At 43.5% G+C, this 23,015-nt stretch overlaps 1 protein-coding gene across 3 annotated transcripts in view; it reads left to right on the forward strand.

Moving 5' to 3' along the window:
• Positions 1 to 23,015, forward strand: part of VEPH1 (ventricular zone expressed PH domain containing 1) — a 255,723-nt gene that overhangs the window by 134,063 nt on the left and 98,645 nt on the right. For all 3 annotated transcript variants that reach the window (XM_008266390.4, XM_070072605.1, XM_002716326.5), the window contains 2 exons: positions 18,702 to 18,911; positions 19,463 to 19,860. In XM_008266390.4, coding sequence (XP_008264612.2) covers positions 18,702 to 18,911; positions 19,463 to 19,860 — 608 coding nt within the window. The remainder of the gene's footprint in view (positions 1 to 18,701; positions 18,912 to 19,462; positions 19,861 to 23,015) is intronic.

The following is a 23,015-nucleotide window of genomic DNA, read 5'->3' on the forward strand; positions in this document are numbered from 1 at the left end:
AAAACAAATCACATCCGAAAGAGAATGAAAAATTGAAGCAGACAGGAGCCCGCTTTGTGCCCAGAGATTCTGAATAAATTGGGCATTCTGTAAGATACACCAGGTGAGCTCACACACACTTTTTCTGTTCCACTATTTTAAAAGAATGTTTCTATCTAAATAATAAACCAACAGAGACTAGATAATAGGACAATCAAACAAAGTGTTTCGATTTTGAAGTTAATTCTGGAGAAGCAAATAGGATACAATATCAGTTGGGTTGACAAGGAGGTGTCAGGATAGGAAAAGAGGTGTTGACTTTTTGAAACTGTGAGCCCTACCTGGCCTTCCAGGCAGCCCCTAAACCAATGGGCTGTCTGCCTGCCAGCACCCAGGTGGAGCTGAGGCAGCTGCGTGGCTGGCCTCCTCCCGCAGGGATCATCCCACTAGATGATGCCTTTGCCAAAAGCATGGGACCCCAGGGAGGCCGTTCTAATCAGGCACCATCAAACTAGAGGACAATTTGTCACAGGTGGTCCTAGCAGGAGGCCAGCATCAGGCCCCAGCTGGGGGTGGAATTTTGAGTACGGAGATGGTGGAGAGAAAGCTAGGATGGGAAGTAAGCAGGAGAAATGGGGACGGACAGGGAGAGAGGACCCTGGTGGGGCTAAGCGGACAGGGAACCAGAAGGAACAGGAGACAGGGTCCCTGGACACAGCCCCAGGCCTTTCCTACAGAGGAGGGAGGTGAAAAATTCCCCCAGATCCATCTCTCAAGCCCTAGCCAAAGCCATCAAAGTCATGAAGAGAAAAGAAATTGTTTACAAAAAAAGTTTCAGACAAAGCCTGTGATTGAAGTTTCCTGAAATTTTCGCTTGGTTGGTGAAATGAGTGATGTGTTATTCTGGTGATGATGCTGGTCGTGGTGGAGAGATTTTTGTCTTTGTTCTTTGTTTGGAAGAATCAGGTCTGCAGATAAAACAGGAGAGTGAAAGGCAAACAGTAGTCAAACCCTACTGGGTAGGTGTAAATCAAGTTCAGTATAAATGGAAAGAGATGATACCACAGAGGAAAGACAATACAAGGAGAATGAAAGGGAAATGGAATGAGGAGATTATGTTCACAGAAGGGTGACCCCAGGAAATCTGTCTTCCTTGGAGTGTCCCCAGAGTTTTGGTTTATCCCAAATTCCATGCAATAAACATCAAAGAAATGGATTGCCGTGGAGAGCCAGAAATTTGATTTGATGCGTGACCCTCATGTGTAGCTAAGCCACAGAGCCTATAAAGACCCTTACTAGACTGTGGGACTCTATTATCTGTCATTGCGGAGTTCACATCCTTTCATCCCAGGAGCCACATCAGAGCCTATGTAACACTTAGTCCCCAAGACAGCGCCCAAGAGCTTCAGCAGGATGGCTCTTTACTGTCCATGACAGAAATTACAGTGAACACAGACCCAGGGTCTTCTCCACAGCTCTGCAAAGAATGCTGCTGTAGGTCTGTTCAAGCTTTTAACCAGCTCCTACCACGAGGCAGATCCTGTGCCAGGGCTTTACCTACGTTATTTATGCTACACAACACCAAGGTCTTCTAAGATGCGATAGAATTGTAGAAGCTTGGTACTAAAGCATGATGGGATAAACTTTGTAGATGTGCAAGGAGAAAGTTCTGGACTCAGTCCCTCCTTGCCTTGTAGGTCCACACTAATTCCTGGAAGGGCAGTACTGTAAATGCATGGACATCAGTTCATCACGTTTCCTTTGGTTTGTTCCTTCAGTCTTGGTCCAATGACTCTCAGATTTTAGTGTGGATAAGAGTTACCCTGTTCATGCTACTTCATGGATAATTCAAAGTATTTCTAAAGGGATTTCAAGGGTGACTTTTGCATATTCCCACCCAGACTGGTACCCCCACTAAACCTTTCTCATGACCTTCTAGTATGCTGTCTTGTTTCCTTTCTTCTCGTCACAGGCTGCCACTCTCCACAACCAGAGTTTGGCAGCACTTCCCCATGAAACATCCCACTGGTCCCCACCCAGAATGACTTTCCTTTTCTGAGCTGCTCTAGCTCACCTCGCCCCTCCACTCCTCCAACACCTGCAGGCCTGCCCTGAAGACTGGAGTCTTCTGTGTTCTTCTCATCACCCCAAACTTGAAAAGGTGCTATTCAGAGCCCATGTGCTGTGGAAGGAAAATATGCTCTTAAACATGCTTAAAAGAACTCCCACTTTTCAGGCAAGACATGTTTATACAAAGAGAAATTGATTCTTTGAGAGCAACTGTTGGCTCGGGGAATGTACGCGAGTCAGTTCAGGACCATAATTGAAAACATATGATGTTTTGGTGAGTGTTGCCCCCTTAGGAAAGCTAAATATAATTTTTGCCCCACCAAGGCAACTTTTAAGAATGAAACCAGAGTTTTAATAAGAAATGAGTGTATCATTTCAATCTCAAGGTCAACAAGGGTCATTTGTATACAAAGAAAATCCCAACAGCCTTTTGTGGCTGCTTGGAAGTGCTGCCCCTCTTCCTGCTGAAGAGGTTAAGTCTGACATGTGGTACCATTTATGTCACATGTGTTGTTCATTTACTCTGCCAGTTGTCCTTCCTTAATGTAGCACTGTGGGGTGATAGGAAGGTCTGTAAAGGTATTTCAGGAATTTGTCTATCAGCCAGAGATGTAGGTAGGACACATCATTATCAGCTTTGGAGACAATGGAGGGAGGGGAGTGTGAAGCCCCAGGGGGCTGACTCTGCCCCAGGAAGAAAGAGGAATGGAGATGGGGCCAGACATGAGTGGAGTTACAGATTCACGGGGCAGACTAGGCCCCAGTCCTCTAACAACAGCGATCAAAACACGGCACAGACACAAAAAGAAAACAGCCTTTTGTCCAGCTCCTATGGCCTGGCTTTCCATTCAAGCAAGACAGACAATTGCAACACTCTAGCCTAGAGGTAGAGGAGAACTGTGGGCTTGTGGGAGAAGAGATAAAACATTCTTGACCCTCTGCAGCCCCATGGGGGATGGGTGACAGCTGATGCTAAACCAGTTCTACTGGGTCTGATGACTTAGCTATTTGCTATTTTGGTTCCCCAAATGCTCTCTGTTCCTTTTTGGTATCAGTCATATTGAACTCTAAAGTTGTCATTTGCATGATACTTTCTGCATTTTTGTTACCTTTTCAGTTTGGGCTAAAAGGGGTACCACAATTCATTTCTCCACTCAATGTGAATGATTGCCCAGTGACTGTATCTCAACTCTGTTGTTGCATCCCATTCCCACAGGATGCTACTCAGAGATGTTAGGGTGCAATACTTCTCCTTGGTTACATGCTAATAGCAATACCATAATATATTTATTTACTCCTGGGGTATATTCAGATGTAGTCTCAACCACACATCTACTGAGGGGCAGATGTGAGGGGAGTGAGGCCTGGAGGCAGATGCTTGCATCCCATGCTGCATTGGATGAGCAACCTTCAGTAAGTTACTCCACATCTCTGTGCTTCCATTGTTAGCCGTCATAAAGCACACCAAACACCAGAAGAAGGGAAAGAGTTTATTGGGGAAAACCCAGCAGGCTGGAGGGAAGGGGCCAAGAGGAAAAGGAGAGTAGGACTGTAGACTGTAAGAGAGAGACAGAGAGGAGAGAGAAGAGAGACGAGAGGAGGAGAGGAGCCAAGAGAGAGAGAGCCAAGAGAGCAGGAGAGAAGCCAAGAGAGAAGAACCAGGAGAGAAGAAAGAAGCCAAGAGAGCATGTGTTCAGGAACAGGCCCTTTTAAAACTTTGCCCGAGGACGGGCAGGGAAGCAGGAGCAGCGAATTCCATTAGGATGGGGGTGGAGCTTGACCACAGAGGTTGGGTCATGTGGCCACCTGGCTAAAACTGCGCCAGTTTCCTAACATCCGTCTCCTCATCTATAAATGGAGCTAATAACATGGTCTGCCTCCCTTGATTCTGTGAGAAATAACTCATGTGCAGTGGTCACCCCTTTTCCAGGGGGACTCACTCCAAGACCCCCAGTGGATGTCTGAATAGAACCAAACTGTTTTATTCCTATCTGTACATTCCTATGATAAAGTTCAGTTTATAAAGTAGGCACAGTAAGAGATTAGCAATAACTCATAATAAAATAAAACAATTGTAACAGTAAACTATGAGAAAAGTTATGTGAATATGATCTCTATTTCTCTAAATATCTTATACTTTCATCTTCTCATTTTAAGGAGCCCTTCATGGCTTCTCCCTGGCATATCCAAATTGTCAGCATCATGATTCCTCTGCTGGGGGCCATTATTAAGTAAAATAAGGGTGACAACCGCAAACACTGAGATACTGCAACAGTAGATCTGAGAGCACTGACATCTCCTATGTGCCTAATGGGCAGACAGCATGTGCATTGTGGATATGCTGGGCAGAGAGATGATTTCATTCATGTTGCAGATTGGGAAGAGCAGGACAGGGTATGATTTCATCACATGAATTAAAATTTGTGAATTGTACATTTCTGGCATTTTCCATTGAAGAGTTTCAAACTTAAGTTGACTGCTGCTAACCAAAACCTCAGAAAATGAAACTGCAGGTAAGGGGGAACTGTTAGGTAGGAAGTCAGATATGAGCTTATGTGTGTGTGACAAAGGTCTATGTCCAGCATATGCATCTCAAAGTCATCCCAATAACCTTATCTACATCCTGCCCTGCCCCTCCTACCTGATAACCTGCCCGGTGGGGGTCCCCGCCCCTTCTGCCTGATAATCTTCTAGGTACAGTCCAGTATCTGCATTTCAAATATGCATCCTGCCCTTCTACCCGATAACCATCCTTTCCCTAAGGCTCCTCTAAGGTGGGGTGAGCCAGCCAGGCTTCACTCTGTCTGATAACTTCAGGGGAAAACTCAGAAAGGGATTTTTCGTATTTACATCCAAAAAGTCCTTTGTTCCAAGAGGAGCAGAGGTGAAGAGGCAAGACCCTTCCCCTTAAAAACCTCCAGCCTCAACTGGACTACGTGCTCAGCCCTCTGCCTCTCTGCTGAACCGCCTGCCTGGCCTGGCCAGGTGTACTCCACTCAACCATGTAACTTTGCTCTTCCCCCAGTCCGAGCGACTGGACACTCTCTCTCAGGTTCTGTCTGGAGAGGTGCCTATCTGTTCTTACGGATGTCCCTTCCCTAATAAACCTTGCTATTTTACTTTCCACTACTCTGTCTCACGCCTGAATTCTTTCTTGTGTGAAGACAAGAACACTGCCATTCATTGGTAACAGAACTACCCTATGGATTTAGAACAGTGAGTGCCCCCGCATAGAGAACTCAGTAAGTTAACTATCACCTTTAGGACTTTGTTCCAGGTGGACATTAGAGTAGGTAGTTTTCCTTGGCATATCCACTGGGACAGAGCTGCTCCCAACCTGACCCACAGCGCAGCACCCATCAGCAAACTTCCTACCTGGACTATCACTGCAGTTGAAATGCAGAAGATCAGAGCTTGGAACTTCCATATGAATGTGGCATTGCTGCAGCTTTGTCAGTGATGATACTGGTTATTTAATCCATCCCTGAAGAACTGAGAGTCCAGGTCAGTGCAGCCTTCCTGATATTATTGACTGAAGAAAAAGAGTGTTCTTGAAAGAAGTTTTTAAGTTAGGAAAACAAAAAAGAAGTCAGAGGGAGCAAAATCAGAATTATAAGGTGGATGCCAAATTATTTCTCATCAAAACTCTTACAGAGTTGCCCTGCCCTGTGATAGGGCCGGCACCGTGGCTCACTTAGCTAATCCTCCGCCTGTGGCGCTGGCACCCCGTGTTCTAGTCCCGGTTGGGGCACCGGATTCTGTCCCAGTTGTTCCTCTTCCAGTCCAGCTCTCTGCTGTGGTCCAGGAAGACAGTGGAGGATGGCCCAAGCACCTGCATGGGATACCAGAAGGAAGCACCTGGCTTCTGGCTTCAGATCGGTGCAGTGTGTCGGCCATGGTGGCCATTTGAGGGGTGAACCAACGGAAAGAAGACCTTTCTCTATCTCTCTCTCACTGTCTAACTCTGCCTGGGAGGACTCTCTGGGGATGCTTTCCTGGGCATTGTTCTGCTAAAGCTCTGACTTGCTCAACACACTCTCCTAAAAACCAATGTTACTGTTCTTTGGTCCTCAAGAAAGCCAACAAGCAAAATGCCTTGAGCATCCCAAAAAGGTTTTTGCTCTTTTTTTTTTTTTTTTTTTTAATTTTTTTATTCTTTGACAGGCAGAGTGGACAGAGAGAGAGACAGAGAGAAAGGTCTTCCTTTGCCGTTGGTTCACCCTCCAATGGCCGCCGCGGCCGGCGCACTGTGCTGATCCGATGGCAGGAGCCAGGTACTTATCCTGGTCTCCCATGGGGTGCAGGACCCAAGCACTTGGGCCATCCTCCACTGCACTCCCTGGCCACAGCAGAGAGCTGGCCTGGAAGAGGGGCAACCGGGACAGAATCCGGCACCCCGACCGGGACTAGAACCCGGTGTGCCAGCGCCGCAAGGCGGAGGATTAGCCTAGTGAGCCGTGGCACCGGCGGTTTTTGCTCTTGACCAGCCCACTTGTGCTTTGAGTGGACTAGTTCTACCTCTTGGTAGCCATTGTGTTGTTTGTACTTTGTCTTCGGGATCATATTCATAAGGCTATGTTTTGACTCTTATTATAATTCTCAGCAGAAAGGCTTCCGTATGTTGACATTTAAAAATGTGCATTGAAGGCTCCTGTCTGCAACCCATCTGGGTGTGACAATGTTGGCACATAGCCAGCAGAAAGTTTGCTCGATTTTCAGTGCTCAGTCCGAATTGTGTAAGCTGAGCCAGTTGAGATGTCTACAGTGTCGGCTATTGTTTCTACCATTCAGCATGTATCCTGCTCAACTAGGGCCCGACCAAGATTAACTTTATCCTCATAAGTCGATGTGGATGTTCTGCCACTGCAGGTTTCATCGTCAACATCCTGTTTTTCCCTTCCTAATATTAGTTATCCATTTATAAGCTGGTGATTTCCTTGGGGCATGGTCCCAAGAAACTTTTCATAAAACATCATTGACTTCACCACTCTTAAACCCAAACTTCACCATAAATTGGATATTTTTGCTTCAGTTTTAGCAGAGTTCACATTGCTCTTTGAGGAACTCTTTTCAAATTGGTGTCTTCATCTTCCTACTGCCTCAAACTAGATCCTGATTAGATTTATTATAAGAAGTTAGTATGAGTTTCTTTTGGTGCAAAAAAAAGAAAAAAAATATGTCCATGCATAGCTTTCTCAATATACAGTTTCCATGAAGGTTCGGAAGGCGCCTCATGTTTCTGTATCTCAGATCTTTGACACTCACACAGTAGGAGAACCGTTCTCCTTTAGCATACACTCTCTAAGATGCTACAGTGGGAAAAGGCATTTTATATCCTCCCTCACTCTGAGCAGGAAAATTTCATCTTCCAGATTTGGTGCCACCTGCACAACCCTCCTCCTTTATGGGTCAAATGTCCACACTGGGCATCAGCCACTCAAAGTTTGACTACTTGAATTTTTCATGACAATTATAAATGGACTACATTGTCAGATCTATTATGGTATATAATTGTTTCAGCAATCTGATAATATAGTACCATTAATCTCAGTTTTATATGACAAAAAGTGAGACTTAGAATCATAAAGAGATATTCGCATCTCTAATTAAGAGAAGCCATGAACCTAGGTCATTTCCCTTGTAAGGTCATTGTCAGCTCATTTCCCCACACTTTTTGAAAACCCTTATAAAAACCTTATTTGGGGGGTGGGGGTCAGTGTTATGGTACAGCAGGGTAAGCCACCACCTGCAATGTCATTGGCATCCCATATGGGCGCTGGTTCAATTCCTGGCTACTCCATTTCTGATCCAGCTCCCTGCTAACACACCTGGGAAAGCAGTGGAGGAAGGCCCAAGTACTTGGACTCCTGCCATCCATGTGAGAGACCCAGATGGAGTTCCAGGCTCCTGGCTTCAGCCTGGCCCTAGCTTCAGTCATTGGGATCATCTGGGGAGTAAACCAGTGGATGGAAGATCTCAATATCTCTCTTTCTCTCCCTCTCTCTCTCTCTGTAAATCTGACTTTCAAATTAATAAATAAATATTTTTAAAAACCTTACGTGAATGAAATAAACCATGGAGTCATTTCATTCCAGCAAAATTCTATCTTTGGCATGACCACATTCCGATCCCCCACATAACCGGGATTCTGATTGTCCTTGCTCTTTCCAGCTGAGCAGGCCAGAGACAGAACAGAGTACTAAGACTCTATGCCTATCATTGTCCTTTTCCTTAGTGTTCCCGGGTAGCTGTTCCAGCAGTGTTATTCGCGGCAGCCCTGCAACAGATGATAGCACTAGGGAGCCAGGGGATCATCTCTATCCTTCTTATGATGACTGATGACCTTAGAAATTGCTGAAGAGTAAGGAAAATAATATCCTAAGAATTTAGGGCTCCAGAGTGGATTTGGTCCATTACATCCCCCTACTCCTCTAACAGACTCAGCTCTGCAGGAGTGCAGATCCTGGATATGGGAATGTAAGCCAAGGTTGTCAAACATTAACCAATATTATTTTTGTTTGATTTAAAGGGCCAGGAAGAGAGGCTGCCAGTCTCTCTGCCCCTGCCAGCTTTTGTAGTCTCATCTCCAGGCTTGCTGAGAGCAGCGAGCTGCCCAAGGGCCAATTTGCTTCTAAGGGGAGTCCCAGCACACGCGAGAGGGAGGTAATTAGGCTTCCCCATTGGGCATCCCTAGAGGTACTTTTAAAAACTTTTCTTTGGCAACAGAGACCAGAAACTGTTCAGACTGGAAATCATCTGAGCCTCTTGTAATGTGGCGTGTTGAGTTAAGGCCAAGTTAATATTTAGGGGATTATAGTACTCTGGCAAAAGTTTCTGTAAAATTACCTCTGGAGTTAAAAGTGACAAATGGAAAAGAAATCACAGCCTCTTACATGAGCCAACCCCACTTCACCCCAGCAAGGAAACACGAGCACTCCAATGGCTCCCGCAGCATGGCCATCCTGCTGCATTTCCTTGCCCTAGAAAGAAAGTGTGTTTAACTCTGGAAAAGCTCTTTGTTGGAGGCTAGAGCTGTGGCATAGCTGGTGAAGCTGCCGCCTGCAGTGCCAGCATCCCATATGGGCACCGGTCAAGTCCTGGCTGCTCCACTTCCAATCCAGCTCCCTGCTATGGCCTGGGATAGCAGTGGACGATGGCCCAAGTCCTTGGGCCCCTGCACCCACATGGGAGACGCGGCAGAAGCACTTGGCTCCTGGCTTCGGATCAGCAAAGCCCCAGCCATTGCAGCCATCTGGGGAGTGAACCAATGGATGGAAGACATCTCTCTCTCTGTAACTCTGCCTTTCAAATAAATAAATAAATAAAATGTTTTTTTAAAAAAAGTCTTTGTTTTTGAGCAAAATTTTCTCTCATCTTTTTAGATTAAATTTTTAAAAATATTTATTTGTTTATTTGAGAGACAGAGAGAGAGAGATCTTCCATCCACTGGTTCACTCCCCAAATGGCCACAACAGCTAAGGCTGTTATGCCCAGTTCAATTGTCCCCAACGACCACCAAGGAGCCGATACTGCCGTAAAGTGCACGAGAGTTTTATTACAGGTCCGGGCCTGGACTCTTCATCAACACCAATGCAGCGGGTCTGAATTGAGAGCCCCAACCCTTCAGTTAACAAGGTTTTTATAGGGTTTTCAGAGATATTCTGTACATTATGGTACCATTTAGCAAATCATCTCATCCCACAGGAAATTCAAAGGACATCTCTTAGAATTGATTAGTGCATCCAGTGGCGGGAACGGACCTAGTAAAGGTGGTTGGACGGCTTTGGGGTTGACGCCTTTTGAATTGATTGGCCGAAGCATAGGATCTGAGCTGATGGGGTGTACGTGCCGAACTGCAGGGTCTCAGGTAGCTATCAATCACCTTATCCGCCCTGAGAAGGCACCAGGAACTCTAGGTATTTCTCTGTTATCTGCTAATCGGCTGTTGCTAGGAGAGTTTATCGCAGGAGGGTTCATTTATTTACTTTTAGGAGCTTCTGGTTCAGGGTTCAGGGCGGCCCAAGTTACAAGATGGAGGCCTAATTTGAAATAGTTGCACCTTGATCCAGGCTCAGGTCTCACAAGGCTTGGCTGATCCGGAGCCAGGAGCCAGGAGTTTCTTCAGGTCTCCCAAGTGGGTGCAGGAACTCAAGCACTTGGGCCAACTTCAACTGCTCTGCCAGGCCATAAGCAGAGACTTGGATCAGAAAAGGAGCTGCCAGGACTAGAACCAGTCCCCAGGAGGGATGCTGGTGCCACAGGCAGAGGCTCAGCCCTCTACACCACAGTGCCAGCCCCTAATATTGAATTTTAAAAGCAAGGGGAGAAGACATGAAGGCATGGGGACTGTTTGTTTGAAAACCCTAGCCTTTTATCTTCCTCCCAACCGGATAGTGAACCAATGGTAGTGAACCAGTGGATGGAAGATCTCTCTCTCTCTGTAACTGTCTCTCAAATAAACAAACAAATCTTTTAAAAATTTTAATCTAAAAAGATGAGACAAAATTTTGCTCAAAAACAAAGACTTTAAAAAAAACCATTTTATTTATTTATTTATTTGAAAGGCAGAGTTACAGAGAGAGAGAGAGATGTCTTCCATCCACTGTCTAACCTCCCAACCTACTGGAATCAAACCTTGTCCTCCCTCCCTGCCAGCAGAACTGGGCAGCCTGTCCCCACGGATGGTGGCCAGAGCAGAGCATTCTCTGAGCTGTCTCGAGGCCGCAGTTGCTGGGACTCCTCATTACCACCGCAGTCCTTGACTTCTGTGCTCTACAGAGCTCCAAGTCCTCAAAACAAAGGAGTGTGTAAAGAAGAGACTGCCTTTGTGATGAGAATTCTGTTCGCCACCTCCTCTCTAGAGGCCATTTCTTTGTCTCAGACATTGTTTGTTCGTTTTGAGAGGCAGAGAAACAGGGACAGACAGAGCTCTTATCTGCTGCGCATCCCCAGGTATTTGCAACAGTCAGACCTGGGCCAGGCTGCAGCCAGGACCTGGGAACTCAATCTGGGTCTCCCACAATGGTGCCGGGGGGACAGAAACCCATTTACTTGAGCTGTCACCTCCCGGGATGCACATCAGCAGGAAGCTAAAGTCAGGAGCTGGAGACTGGATTCAAACCCAAGCACTCTGACATGGGATGCAGGTGTCTCAACCTGGCATCTGCACTGCCAGGCTCCTGGCCCCAGGCCCAGATATTTATTGTTGCTCCTGCCCTCTTCTTATTTGCTCCCTTGCAGATTCTTGTTTTTGCTCTCTGCTTCTCTGCATATTGTGTATTTACTAAATAATGCTGTGTTACCCTTAAACCCAATGGACCTCATTGGGCATCTGGTAGACCTCAGGAGGTAGAGCTGGTGGACAGGCTGACTTCAGAAACTAAGGTGGTCTCAGTTCACTTATTCCACAAACACTCCAGATGCCTATGTGTGCCGAGCACTCTGCCAGACAAGGAGGAGCAGGATGAGCAGTGCTGGCAGCAGGGGTTTATCCCAGAGTAGCTCTTCCAGGTTTAAATAAAAATATCAATAGCCAACTGAATTTTAAGTAAGGAACAATAATTTTTCAGTATTTTTGTGTAATAATTTTAATTCAATGTAATATATCAGTTTTAGGATGTCCCACCAAAGACATACTTATATTTAAGAAATATTTGTTGTTTGCATGAAATCCAGACTTGACTAAATGCCTTGTATTTCACTGGCAACCCTATCCTAGAGACACCCAACCTGCCCCTTAGAGTCAGTGTGTCTCTAGGGACAACCTCAGAACTCTCTTCGTGCCCTGTGTCTCCTTAGGAGGATGCGATATGTCAACCTGGGAGTGAAGGAAGGCAGCTCCCAGCTCTCTGAGCTCTCACTCATTCAGACGCCAGTCCTTGGGATTGGGAACCAGTATATGGTAACTGGAGACCCAGGCAGGAAATGGGGGTGCAGCCACATTGCCCTCCTAAAGCTTGCTGTCCTGGAGTTCTGCAAGGGCCAGCAGTCCCCTCCAGGGTGTGGACTGTTATCTGCCTGTATCTGGGCTGCTGATGTTTTCTCTGTATATTAACACAAGGCATAGACCAGGCAGATGAGGTTTTCAAAGGTATAATGATAACAAAAGCAATAGTAGTAATAAACCCCAGCATCTGTTGACCACCTTTATGTGCTAGGAACCTTGCTTCACACTGGTTCTGTCATGTAACCTTTCCAATAACTCTGAGAGTTAAGTACAGTTAGTCCCATTTTATAGATGATAACATTGTTTTAAAGAGTACAACAAATGAAAAGAAGATATCCGTAAGCTAAAAAATGTTTTTTAAAACTCAAAAACTGAACCAATAAGATTATCTCAGGACATCTACTATGATCATATGAAATTTTAAGTTTTCTTGGAAAATAATATGATTGTTCTGTTATTATAACACAGAGCTTTATACAGAAAGAAAAATTATAAATTCATGAGAATTTTTTCTGTTGACAACTTAATGCTGTGACATTAAAATTCATATAATGCTCAAAATCTGTTAGATACATTTTAGGCTACACTTCATCCTTTATAATTTTTAAGGTTTTAATGATCCCAGGTATGGAAATGTCTGAAACGAAGATAAGAAATAAGGGTATCTTCATTTTCGCAGCACAACTATGTTCTAAGGAACCAGAGAAATACATAAGTTTGGTGACCATAAGTGGATTAAGATGAAAAGAAAATAATACTCCCCAAAATTTCTTGTGTTTAAAGGGGTCATTAGATCTTTTAAAGTTATCTTTGATAACCACCCTGGTTTATAAAGTACTCCTCAATGATGACATTATCGTGGCTTTATTTGTAATGGAGTAAGTGTCCACAATCTGCCTAAAAGATGCAAAGTCTGTCATGTGTGCGGTCAGTCTCATATGTGTGTCAGAGGGAAAACATTTTCAATATCAGACTTTTTTTTCCCATGTACTGATCCTTGTAATCTGCTCACCTATTTCTCATCCTAGTGTGGGATAGGTAGACAAGTGATCATATGGAAAGCCAAGAGAAACATGTACAAAATTATACGTGAAAAATATTTTCAAATTTTATCTCCAATAGCTTATTAGGCTATAACCGCTTGATTACCTAATAGATGATCTACTCTCTTTCTGACTTTGCAGTATCTGCTACTATCCTTGGGTTGGACTTACAGGTGAATTCTGACGACCAAGAGCCCATAGCCATGAACTCACATTCAATACCAAAGCTGTTCTCTGGGCCAGCCAGCAAAACTTTATTATCCAACCCTGCTAACCCACCTTCACCAGTGCCCACCACAGGTATAGCCCAGAGTGGGTATAACGTAATTGAAGAAAATTACAGTCATCATCAGTCCTTCTACACTGGCTTTCCCTTAAAAAAATAATACTTTTTCTTTTAAAATTTGGCTTCCTTTCATCCTTATCCGGGTATTATGCCAGGTTCACTTTGGCCCTGAGGGAAGATAATCATATGTTTGAAAGAGCTAGGATTTGGAAGTTTGGGACCCTTTACTCACATTGATGTCTAGGAAAAAAATGCTACAAACAGCCAAGTAGATAAGTACACACAGATAAACCAACATAAATCATTGGGTCATCTTGGTGACTCTATTTCTATAGATTATTATGTAGTATATTAAAAAACAAATATTTGGTCTTGTCCCCAATTCCTAAAACCCTTGGATTCTCCATGTGATAAGAGTCTTGTGTGCTAGTGAGATGACTGGTGGCTGGGGACCCTAGTATAGCTTCAGGTTGAGGGAGGTTTTCCATAAAGACCAAGGCCCATTCCCTATCCAACTCCCTTACCCTGCATCCCCACCTCTTGGAAAGGGAAAAGAGGCTGGAGACTGAGCTAATCACCAGTGCCCAATGACTGAATCCATCACGTCTGCGTAATGAGAGCTCCATGAAAATCCCTGAGGGGTGAAGTTCAAAGGGCTCTTGCACTGGTGGACACATGGAGGTGCTGGGAGAGCAGAGGCCAGAAAGGGCACAGAGGCTCCGCATCCCTTCCCCACCCCTTGCCCTCTGTGTCTCCTCCATGTGGCTATTCTTGAGTTGTATCCTTACAATAAACCAGTCATAGTAAGTTAAATTATTTTCCTGAATTTGTTAGTTGCTCTAGTGAATTACTGAGCCAAGGGAAGCAGGGACTTCTGGAACTTTCCTGGCTTTTAAAACTTTCTTTAAAATTTTTTTTTTAATTTAAGAGATGCAGAAACAGAGACAGAGACAGATAGACAGCCAGAGACATTCAGAGAGGCACCACTGGTTCACTCTCCATATGCACAAGACAGCAAGGCTGGGCCAGATTTAAGCTGGGAAGTGGGGACTCAATCTAGTTCTCCCAAGTGAGTGGCAGGGACACCAGAAGCTGAGCCATCATCCCTGTCTCCTAGGGTCTACATTAGCAAGAAATTGGAGTCAGGAGCCAGAGCACAGTATCAAGCCCGGACGCGCCAATGTGAAATGCAGGCATCCTTCCTCGTGTCTTGATTACTAAGCCAAACGCCCACCCCTGGCTTTATAATTGAGTTGGACAGAGTGTAGGTAAGCTGGGGAACCCCGTGTGAGGTAGGGATTGTCTGTGGACTCTAAGCCTAACCCAAGGAATCGGTGTCAGGTTTGAATTGAATTGTAGGACACACAGCTGGTGTCCAGAGAGTTAGAGAATTAACTGGTATGATAAAAAGAAAATCCACACATTTGGTGTCAGAAATGTGATGAGGAGAAGCAGCTCATTTTACCTTTGTTTCTATAAGAAAAGGATAAGACTAACACCTTTTGATTGCTAGTGATTACTAAATAACATTTACTAGGCCTACAGTATTAAAAGACAGGTAAGGGAAGATAAACGCAGGTGACTATTTCTGTAATTATTCATCACATTAGTGAGCATCAAAGAACAAGGGGATTTCTTTTTTTTTTTTTTAGATTTTTTTTTTAGATTTTTTTTTTAGATTTTTTTTTTTAGATTTTTTTTTTGCTTTCAAACTTTTATTTAATGAATATAAATTTCCAAAGTACGACTTATGGATTACAATGGCTTCCCCCCCATAATGTCCCTCCCACCCGCAACCCTCCCCTTTCCCACTCCCTCTCCCCTTCCATTCACATCAAGATTCATTTTCAATTCCCTTTATATACAGAAGATCAGTTTAGCATACATTAAGTAAAGATTTCAACAGTTTGCTCCCACACAGAAACATAAAGTGAAAAATACTGTTTGAGTACTAGTTATAGCATTAAATCTCAATGTACAGCACACTAAGGACAAAGATCCTACATGAGGAATAAGTGCACAGTGACTCCTGTTGTTGACTTAACAAATTGACACTCTTGTTTATGGCCTCAGTAATCACCCTAGGCTCTTGTCATGAGCTGCCAAGGCTATGGAAGCCCCCTGAGTTCACTGACTCTGATCATATTTAGACAAGGCCATGGTCAAAGTGGAAGTTCTCTCCTCCCTTCAGAGAAAGGTACCTCCTTCTTTGATGACCCATTCTTTCCACTGGGATCTCACTCGCAGAGATCTTTCATTTAGGTTTTTTTTTTCCCCCAGAGTGTCTTGGCTTTCCATGCCTGAAATACTCTCATGGGCTTTTCAGCCGGATCCGCGTGCCTTAAGGGCTGATTCTGAGGCCAGAGTGCTGTTTAGGACATCTGCCATTCTATGGTTCTGCTGTGTATCTCACTTCCCATGTTGGATCATTCTCTCCCTTTTTTATTCTATCAGCTAGTATTTGCAGACACTATTTTTGTTTATGTGATCCCTTTGGTTCTTAGTCCTATCATTATGATCAATTGTGAACGGAAATTGATCACTTGGACTAGTGAGATGGCATTGGTACATGCCACCTTGATGGGATTGAATTGGAATCCCCTGGTATGTTTCTAACTCTACCGTTTGAGGTAAGTCAGCTTGAGCATGTCCGGAATTGCACATCTCTTCCCTCTCTTATTCCCACTCTTACATTTAACAGCAATCACTTTTCAGTTAAGTTTCAGCACTTTATGAGAAACAGTGACTTGATCAGCTCTTGTCCTGACGGTTGATGTACAATGTAATACTTTATCCATTTTAGTATTTTTTTTGTTCTAGTACCATTGGTTGAACTCTGTAATTAACACACAATTATTCTTAGGTGTTTAAATTTTAACTGAAAAGTGATCCCTGTTAGGAATTTGGAAAACATTATGTTGAGTGTAAAAAGCCAATTCCAAAGGGACAAATACCGCTTGTTCTCCTTGATAGGTGACAACTAACTGAGCACCAAAAAGGAAACCTGTTAAAGTGAAATGAACACTAGGAGAAACGGTGACTTGATCAGCCCTCACCCTGACTGTTGATGAACAACTTGATATGTTATCCCTCTTAGTATTTTTTTTGTTTGTTCTACTTAATACCTTTGGTTGAATACTGTAATCAATACACAATTCTTCTTAAGTGCTGAAACTTAACTGAAAAGTGATTTCTTTTTTTTTAACTTTTATTTAATAAATATAAATTTCCAAAGTACAGCTTTTGGATTATAGCGGCTTTTTCCCCCAGAACCTCCCTCCCACCTGCAACCATCCCCTCTCCCACTCCCTCTCCCATCCCATTCACATCAAGATTCATTTTCAATTATCTTTATATACAGAGGATCAACTTAGTATATACTAAGTAAAGATTTCAACAGCTTGCACCCACACAGAAACACAAAGTGTAAAGTACTGTTTGAGTACTAGTTATACCATTAATTCACATAGTACAACACATTAAGGACAGAGATCCTACATGGGGAGTAAGTGCACAGTGACTCCTGTTGTTGATTTAACAATTGACACTCTCATTTATGACGTCAGAACAAGGGGATTTCTAAAAGTTCGTGGAGGGGCAGTCCATTTGGCCTAGTGGTTAAGACAGCAGCAGCCCTTTTCAGAGTGCTGGATTCAAGTCCTATTCTGATCTTGCTTCCAGCTGCCTGCTAATTCACACCATCAGCAGGTATGGACTTGTGAACTTAGGTGCCTGTCACCCATGTGGAAGACCTGACTTGAGTTCCCGGCTCTTGGCTTTGGCCTTACCTAACCCTAACTATTGTGAAAATTTTGGGAATGACCCAGAAGATGAAAGTACTCACTCTCTCTCTTTCTTTTCTTTTATCCCCCTCTCAAATAAATATATACATTTTTAAATTCATGGAAAATGGAATTAGCAGGTAAGTTTATTTTGATGCAAAAAATCTTGAAGTCCACATGTAGTCTTTTCATAGTACACATTTTCCATGAACTTTAAAAATTTTTTGTATTTCTGTAGTTTGTCCAAAGGCCCTTACTCTAGGGCACTGTTAGCCCTAGAGTGGGTCCAGAATTGTACCACACAAAGTCCTTGCCTTAAAGGAGATAATTTTAATGAACCACAGAGTGATTTATAAACTGTTATGTAAGATATTTGGAGAGGCCAGCCCTGTGAAGTAGCGGGTAAAGCCGCTACCTGCAGTGCCTGCATCCCATGTGGGCGCCAGTTTGAGTCCCGGCTGCTCCACTTCCTTTTTTTTTTTTTTTTTTTTTTGACAGGCAGAGTGGACAGTGAGAGAGAGAGACAGAGAGAAAGGTCTTCCTTTGCCATTGGTTCACCCTCCAATGGCCGCCGCGGCCGGCGCACCACGCTGATCTGAAGGCAGAAGCCAGGTGCTTCTCCTGGTCTCCCTTGGGGTGCAGGGCCCAAGCACTTGGGCCATCCTCCACTGCACTCCCTGACCACAGCAGAGAGCTGGCCTGGAAGAGGAGCAACTGGGAAAGCATCCGGCGCCCCGACCGGGACTAGAACCCCGTGTGCCGGCACCGCTAGGTGGAGGATTAGCCTATTGAGGCACGGCGCCGGCCCTGGCTGCTCCACTTCCAATCCAGCTCACTGCTATGGCCTGGGAAAGCAGTAGAATATGGCCCAAGTCCTTGGGACCCTGCACCCATGTGGGAGACCCAGAAGAAGCTCCTGACTCCTGGCTTCAGATTGTCACAGCTCTGGTCATTGCAGCCATCTGGGAAGTGACCCAGAGGATGGAAGACCTCTCTCTCTCTCTCTCTGCCTCTCCTCTTGCTGTATAACTCTGACTTTCAAATAAATAAATAAATCTTTAAAAAATAAAAGATATTTGGAATGACTGATATCATGGAAAACCTCCTTCCTCCAACATCTTCAAATTCAGAAATATTTGTCTTTTATCGATTTCCATAACATTTTTAAAAGTGAGTTTACACAGTCCGTATGAAATATTCTTATTCTATCAATTTAGGTTCAAACATAACAGCACACCTGTAAATTTTCTAGGAAATGCTGGCATGAATTTCCTAATGAAACTGTGTTTTGAAGTGTCTACAGATAAGAATGTGGTTGACAACAATTAAAAACTTCTTTCTTATTCTCTGAACCCTTCAAAAAGGATTTCTAATACAAAGATGGCACAAACACCAGCATTTCTAAACTGGCAGCAAAAGCTGTAGAAGCAATTTCTATATGCCCATAGGGGATACTCAATAACTACTTGTTGAAACGCTAATAAGTAAAACTATCTGGCAAACTTTTCAGTTCTGAGTAAGAGGCAATTAAAAAGGACACAGTTCTGAGTGGTATGTGTGACCAACAGCTAGTACAATGGCTTCTGTTCCTTCAGGGGAAAAACCAGCACTGAAGTTGAATTCCCTGAGAACCTGAAAGAAACTAAACTCACAATAACTGAAAACGAAGACCATGAAAAGCTCCAAGTTAAAATCCAGGCCTTTGAAGACAAAATAAATGCTGAGAGCAATACTCCTGCTTCAATCAGAAGATATAGTTTGGGCCAAGTTTCTAAGGAAGAAAGAAAAAACATGAGATTTAACAGGTATAAATTTTATGTGGTTACTTTTTCTAAAGTTCGCGTTTCATGTTTGCTACTGATTTTGTTATCATACTGTGGTGGGGTGCTTTTTATGTACTTTTACTTGTTACCATCCATATTTTTGTTTTTTCGTGACTGAAATATTATCTCCAGTGCTCTCATTATTCGAAGAAGCTCACTATTTTAAGTGGAAAATAAACCCATAGCTATTTTTAAAAACACCTTTTGAATATGTGCATAAATATGCCAACATTGAAAATGATTGTCAATAGTATCTCATGATTTCTGATGAAAAGTTAGAAGCAAAAGTAGAAAAAGAACACAAATATGTAAGTCTACCATTTTGCAGCCAATTTTACCATGAAACTGACTTTTAAGACTTTGTTTGGGGAGGTGGCCTGGATTTTCTTGATGATCTATGTTTTCTCAAATTTGCCTGTAGTATCCCATTTCGGAGGACTTTGTCCCAGCACTACCAGTCTTTCTCTTCCTTGTCAGTGAATAGTGGCTCAACTGCTTTATCTATTTTTACTTTCCCTTTGTTGGTACTGTAGGTCAAAAAGTTTGGCTTTGCACTCCATGCTCACGAAGGGTGTGAGCTCAGATGACGGGGACGATGTGGAAAGTGGAGATACACCTGCCAGCACCTCTCTGTCAGAAATAGACCCACTTCTCCAAGGAAGTGACAAGCTGTTCTCTCAGACAGACATGGATGGGTCACAGCTGGGAGGTTCCTCAGTTTCATACCCAAGTATTGTACATATAGAATCAGAGAAGTTGCCAGAAACTATTGAAGAGAACTGCCAGGAAGAAACTCTAGGGACAATGACAAGTCCTATGGAACACAAAGATAAGCTCTACTTGTACTTAAAGGAAAACCTCAGTAAAGTGAAAGCCTACGCCGTGGAGATCGGAAAGAGGATTCCAATCCCTGATCAGTGCACCATTGAAGGTAAGTGCTTGGAACTTCTCAAACCTGAGAAATTCGAGCATTGCTGAAAAGCAAAAGCAAAAACCATGTAAATTGCCAAACCCTTTTATGGATCTCTTGCAAAATAGACCATTTGGAAAATATCTTACATTATCGTGATTACTTTTTTACAATAAGATTAATCACCTTATTGTTTCCCAGTTGATCTACTTAGGTGCACCTAACCCTACTGACTCTCAGGTTTCTGCCAACCTGGACACATGGTTTCTGGTTTCCTGTAGCAGTATTCAGTAAAGTCCCGGAAGAAGGCCTGTGGCTCAGAAGCAGGCTCTGGGGTAGGAGTCTTGCCAGAGAGTTTCCATTTGTACAACCAGCAGGGCAGCCGCATACTGCATTGAGCATCAGCTCCAACAGCCTTCACTGTGCTAAAATACTCAAGATTCAGCTGTAGACCGACAGATGCAATCAATCCCTGATCCCTTGAAGATTAGATTACAGAAGGAAAATGGCAAAACCATGATCAGGTGGTGGTTTGGGAGGTCAGGAGCCAGTGATGGTGTGACCCAGTCTGAAAAGGAAGGGCAATGTGGAAAATGGGTGGGCAGGGACCTTCAGGTGCCCAATGTTAGAAGGACACCAAAAAATTCAGTGCAATTTTAATTGATGACAGGATCAGTAACAGGCTTGCTGAGTTACGCTGGAGCCTGAAGCAAAAGAAATAATTAGTGACTTCGATCGTATGACATCATTTTGATACTTTGTTGATCACGAATTTTTTGCATTCATTTTAATTTTTTTAGAGTACGACTTATCTCAGTTACTAGATATTTCTGGCACACTCTTACATTCTGCATCCTAGTCCTGGCCCTGAGGAAGGTAATGGATCTGAGACATGTGTCCTACAATGCCAAAGCACTAGTGCCAGGTGCACTCTTCTGGCTGTAGGTTGTACAGGTTTGGATGGCTCCAAGGCACTGTGCAGGTCATAATATCGTTCCCACAGTTCTTAGGCAGTGGTGCATCCTCCCCTTGAGGTACGCATGAAGGTCCTCGCTCCCTAGTGGGATGTGCCATCTTGTCACAGGCCACAGCCCTCATGGAAGGAGCGAGGCAGCCTAGGTAGGCTCCAGAAGAAATACAGTCGAAGGGTCATGTATTCAGCTCCTGTGCACTCACCACTGACTTTCAGGTTGAGGTGCTGGGAGCATCCTGCTTCCAGATGCTACTCTCTATCTCCTTTCCCACTCAAAAAAGAATGGACAAGAGGGCTTCTGAAAATTCATGGAAAAATTTGTGTTACCATTTTGTTTTTTTAATTTGAGAGGCAGAGGGAGAAAGTGAGATAGAGAGTTCACATAGGCTGGTTTACTCCTCAAATGCTCACAACAAGCAGGTATGATCTGGGTCCTCAATCAAGGTCTCCCAAGTGGGTGGAAGAAACCCAATTATTTGACCCATCACCACTGCCTCCCAAGGTCTGCACTGGCAGGACGCTGGAGTCGGGAGCCAGGGCCTGGCAGAACCCAGGTACTCCAACAAGCACCTTAGCAGTATCTTAACCAGGAGGCCAAAAGCTCACCCTGCATTATTTTTTACTTCCATTTTCTATAAATTTTTGAAGGCACCTCATGTTCTTTTGTAACCAAAGGAAAAAGAAGTTCAGACATTTGGTAATAACAAGTGTTATTTAGCATGTCTGTATAGAATCTGATACTTTTGAAGATGTTTGCAATTACACAGTTAGCCCTTTCATTGTTAAAATAGTGATAGTAAAAATAGAATTGCTAATACTCAAATATAACTTATAGATAATGAAGCATACCAGATCTTGGGAATAGCTAAAGTGAAAAAAGAACAATCAAAATAAACTCTTTACAACTGCCCATTTTGCTAATATTCTAGGCATCTATTGCACAGAGTGGAGAATCTAATAGAAGAAAGGTTAAATGAGTTTTCCAGTTTGACAGAGGGAATCTATAGCAAGGAAAAGTTGGACACATTTCCATCTCCTGGAATAGTTTGTGTGTGTGCTGCAGTTTAGATGAAAGCACTACAGGTTGTTGGACAGTTTGTTTTAGTCTTGTGGAAATGGGAGAAAATCCTGCAGAGTTACTTCAAGCATCTAGTTATTAAAAACACATGGTATGTCTTACTGCTTTGAATTATTTGGGGAGTTAAAATTAGTGAAAGGGGGCTGGCGCCACGGCTCACTTGGCTAATCCTCCGCCTGCAGTGCCGGCAACCCATATGGGCGCCAGGTTCTAGTCCCACTTGCTCCTCTTCCAGTCCAGCTCTCTGCTGTGGCCCAGGAAGGTAGTGGAGGATGGCCCAAGTGCTTGGGTCCCTGCACCCCATGGGAGACCAGGAGGAAGCTCCTGGCTTCGGATAGGCGAAGCTCTGGCCATAGCAGCCATTTGGGGAGTGAACCAATGGAAGGAAGACCTTTCTCTCTGTCTCTCTCTCACTGTCTAACTCTATCTGTCAAAAAAAAATTAGTGAAAGGGTTAACTGGGTGATTGGAATTATTTCCTCCAAATATTGAATGAATCCATCATCTTTAGTTAAAAATAAAAAGGTGGAATGTTTTCTTTTGATACTTAGGTTTCCTAGCACGGGATGCCCTAGAACTCAGTATGATATTTTTTAAGACAACATTTTGGAATTTGCTCATACTTTTGTAATTTCCTGGGAAATCCCTCGCATAGGGATATGTGTAAGGAACTGAAGATTTTTATGACTCACTGCTAATACATCCACTGTGAGAAAGGACTTGGGCTGATTGCAGGGGACACATTGTTATTATTTCAGAGATTGTGCAAACCACTCATTGAAACACCAGCCATCATCTGGCTGACGCAGTTTTGCTTGTTGTCCTAAGATCACTCGACACAACAATATTACATTTCTTTCCTTAAAAATGTATCGAAGAAAGATTAGGTTTAGAAATTGTGTTATGTTTAATATGTTCTTGCTATAAAAGAACCATTAGATTTTTCTTGGTGAATTATGCAGAGTCATCAAGAAACAAAACAAGATAGCGTAAAAACCACTTCTTCAACATGTAACATGAAAGAGTCAAATTGCCAGCAGGAGTGACAACAAAATGTCAAGAATAATTTTCCAGCTACTGCTACACAGTCCAGATGGTGAGAACATAACAAAGCAACTCTCAAAAG

The sequence above is a fragment of the Oryctolagus cuniculus genome, chromosome 4 (genome assembly GCF_964237555.1).
Source record: "Oryctolagus cuniculus chromosome 4, mOryCun1.1, whole genome shotgun sequence".
Classification (NCBI taxonomy): Eukaryota; Metazoa; Chordata; class Mammalia; order Lagomorpha; family Leporidae; genus Oryctolagus; species Oryctolagus cuniculus.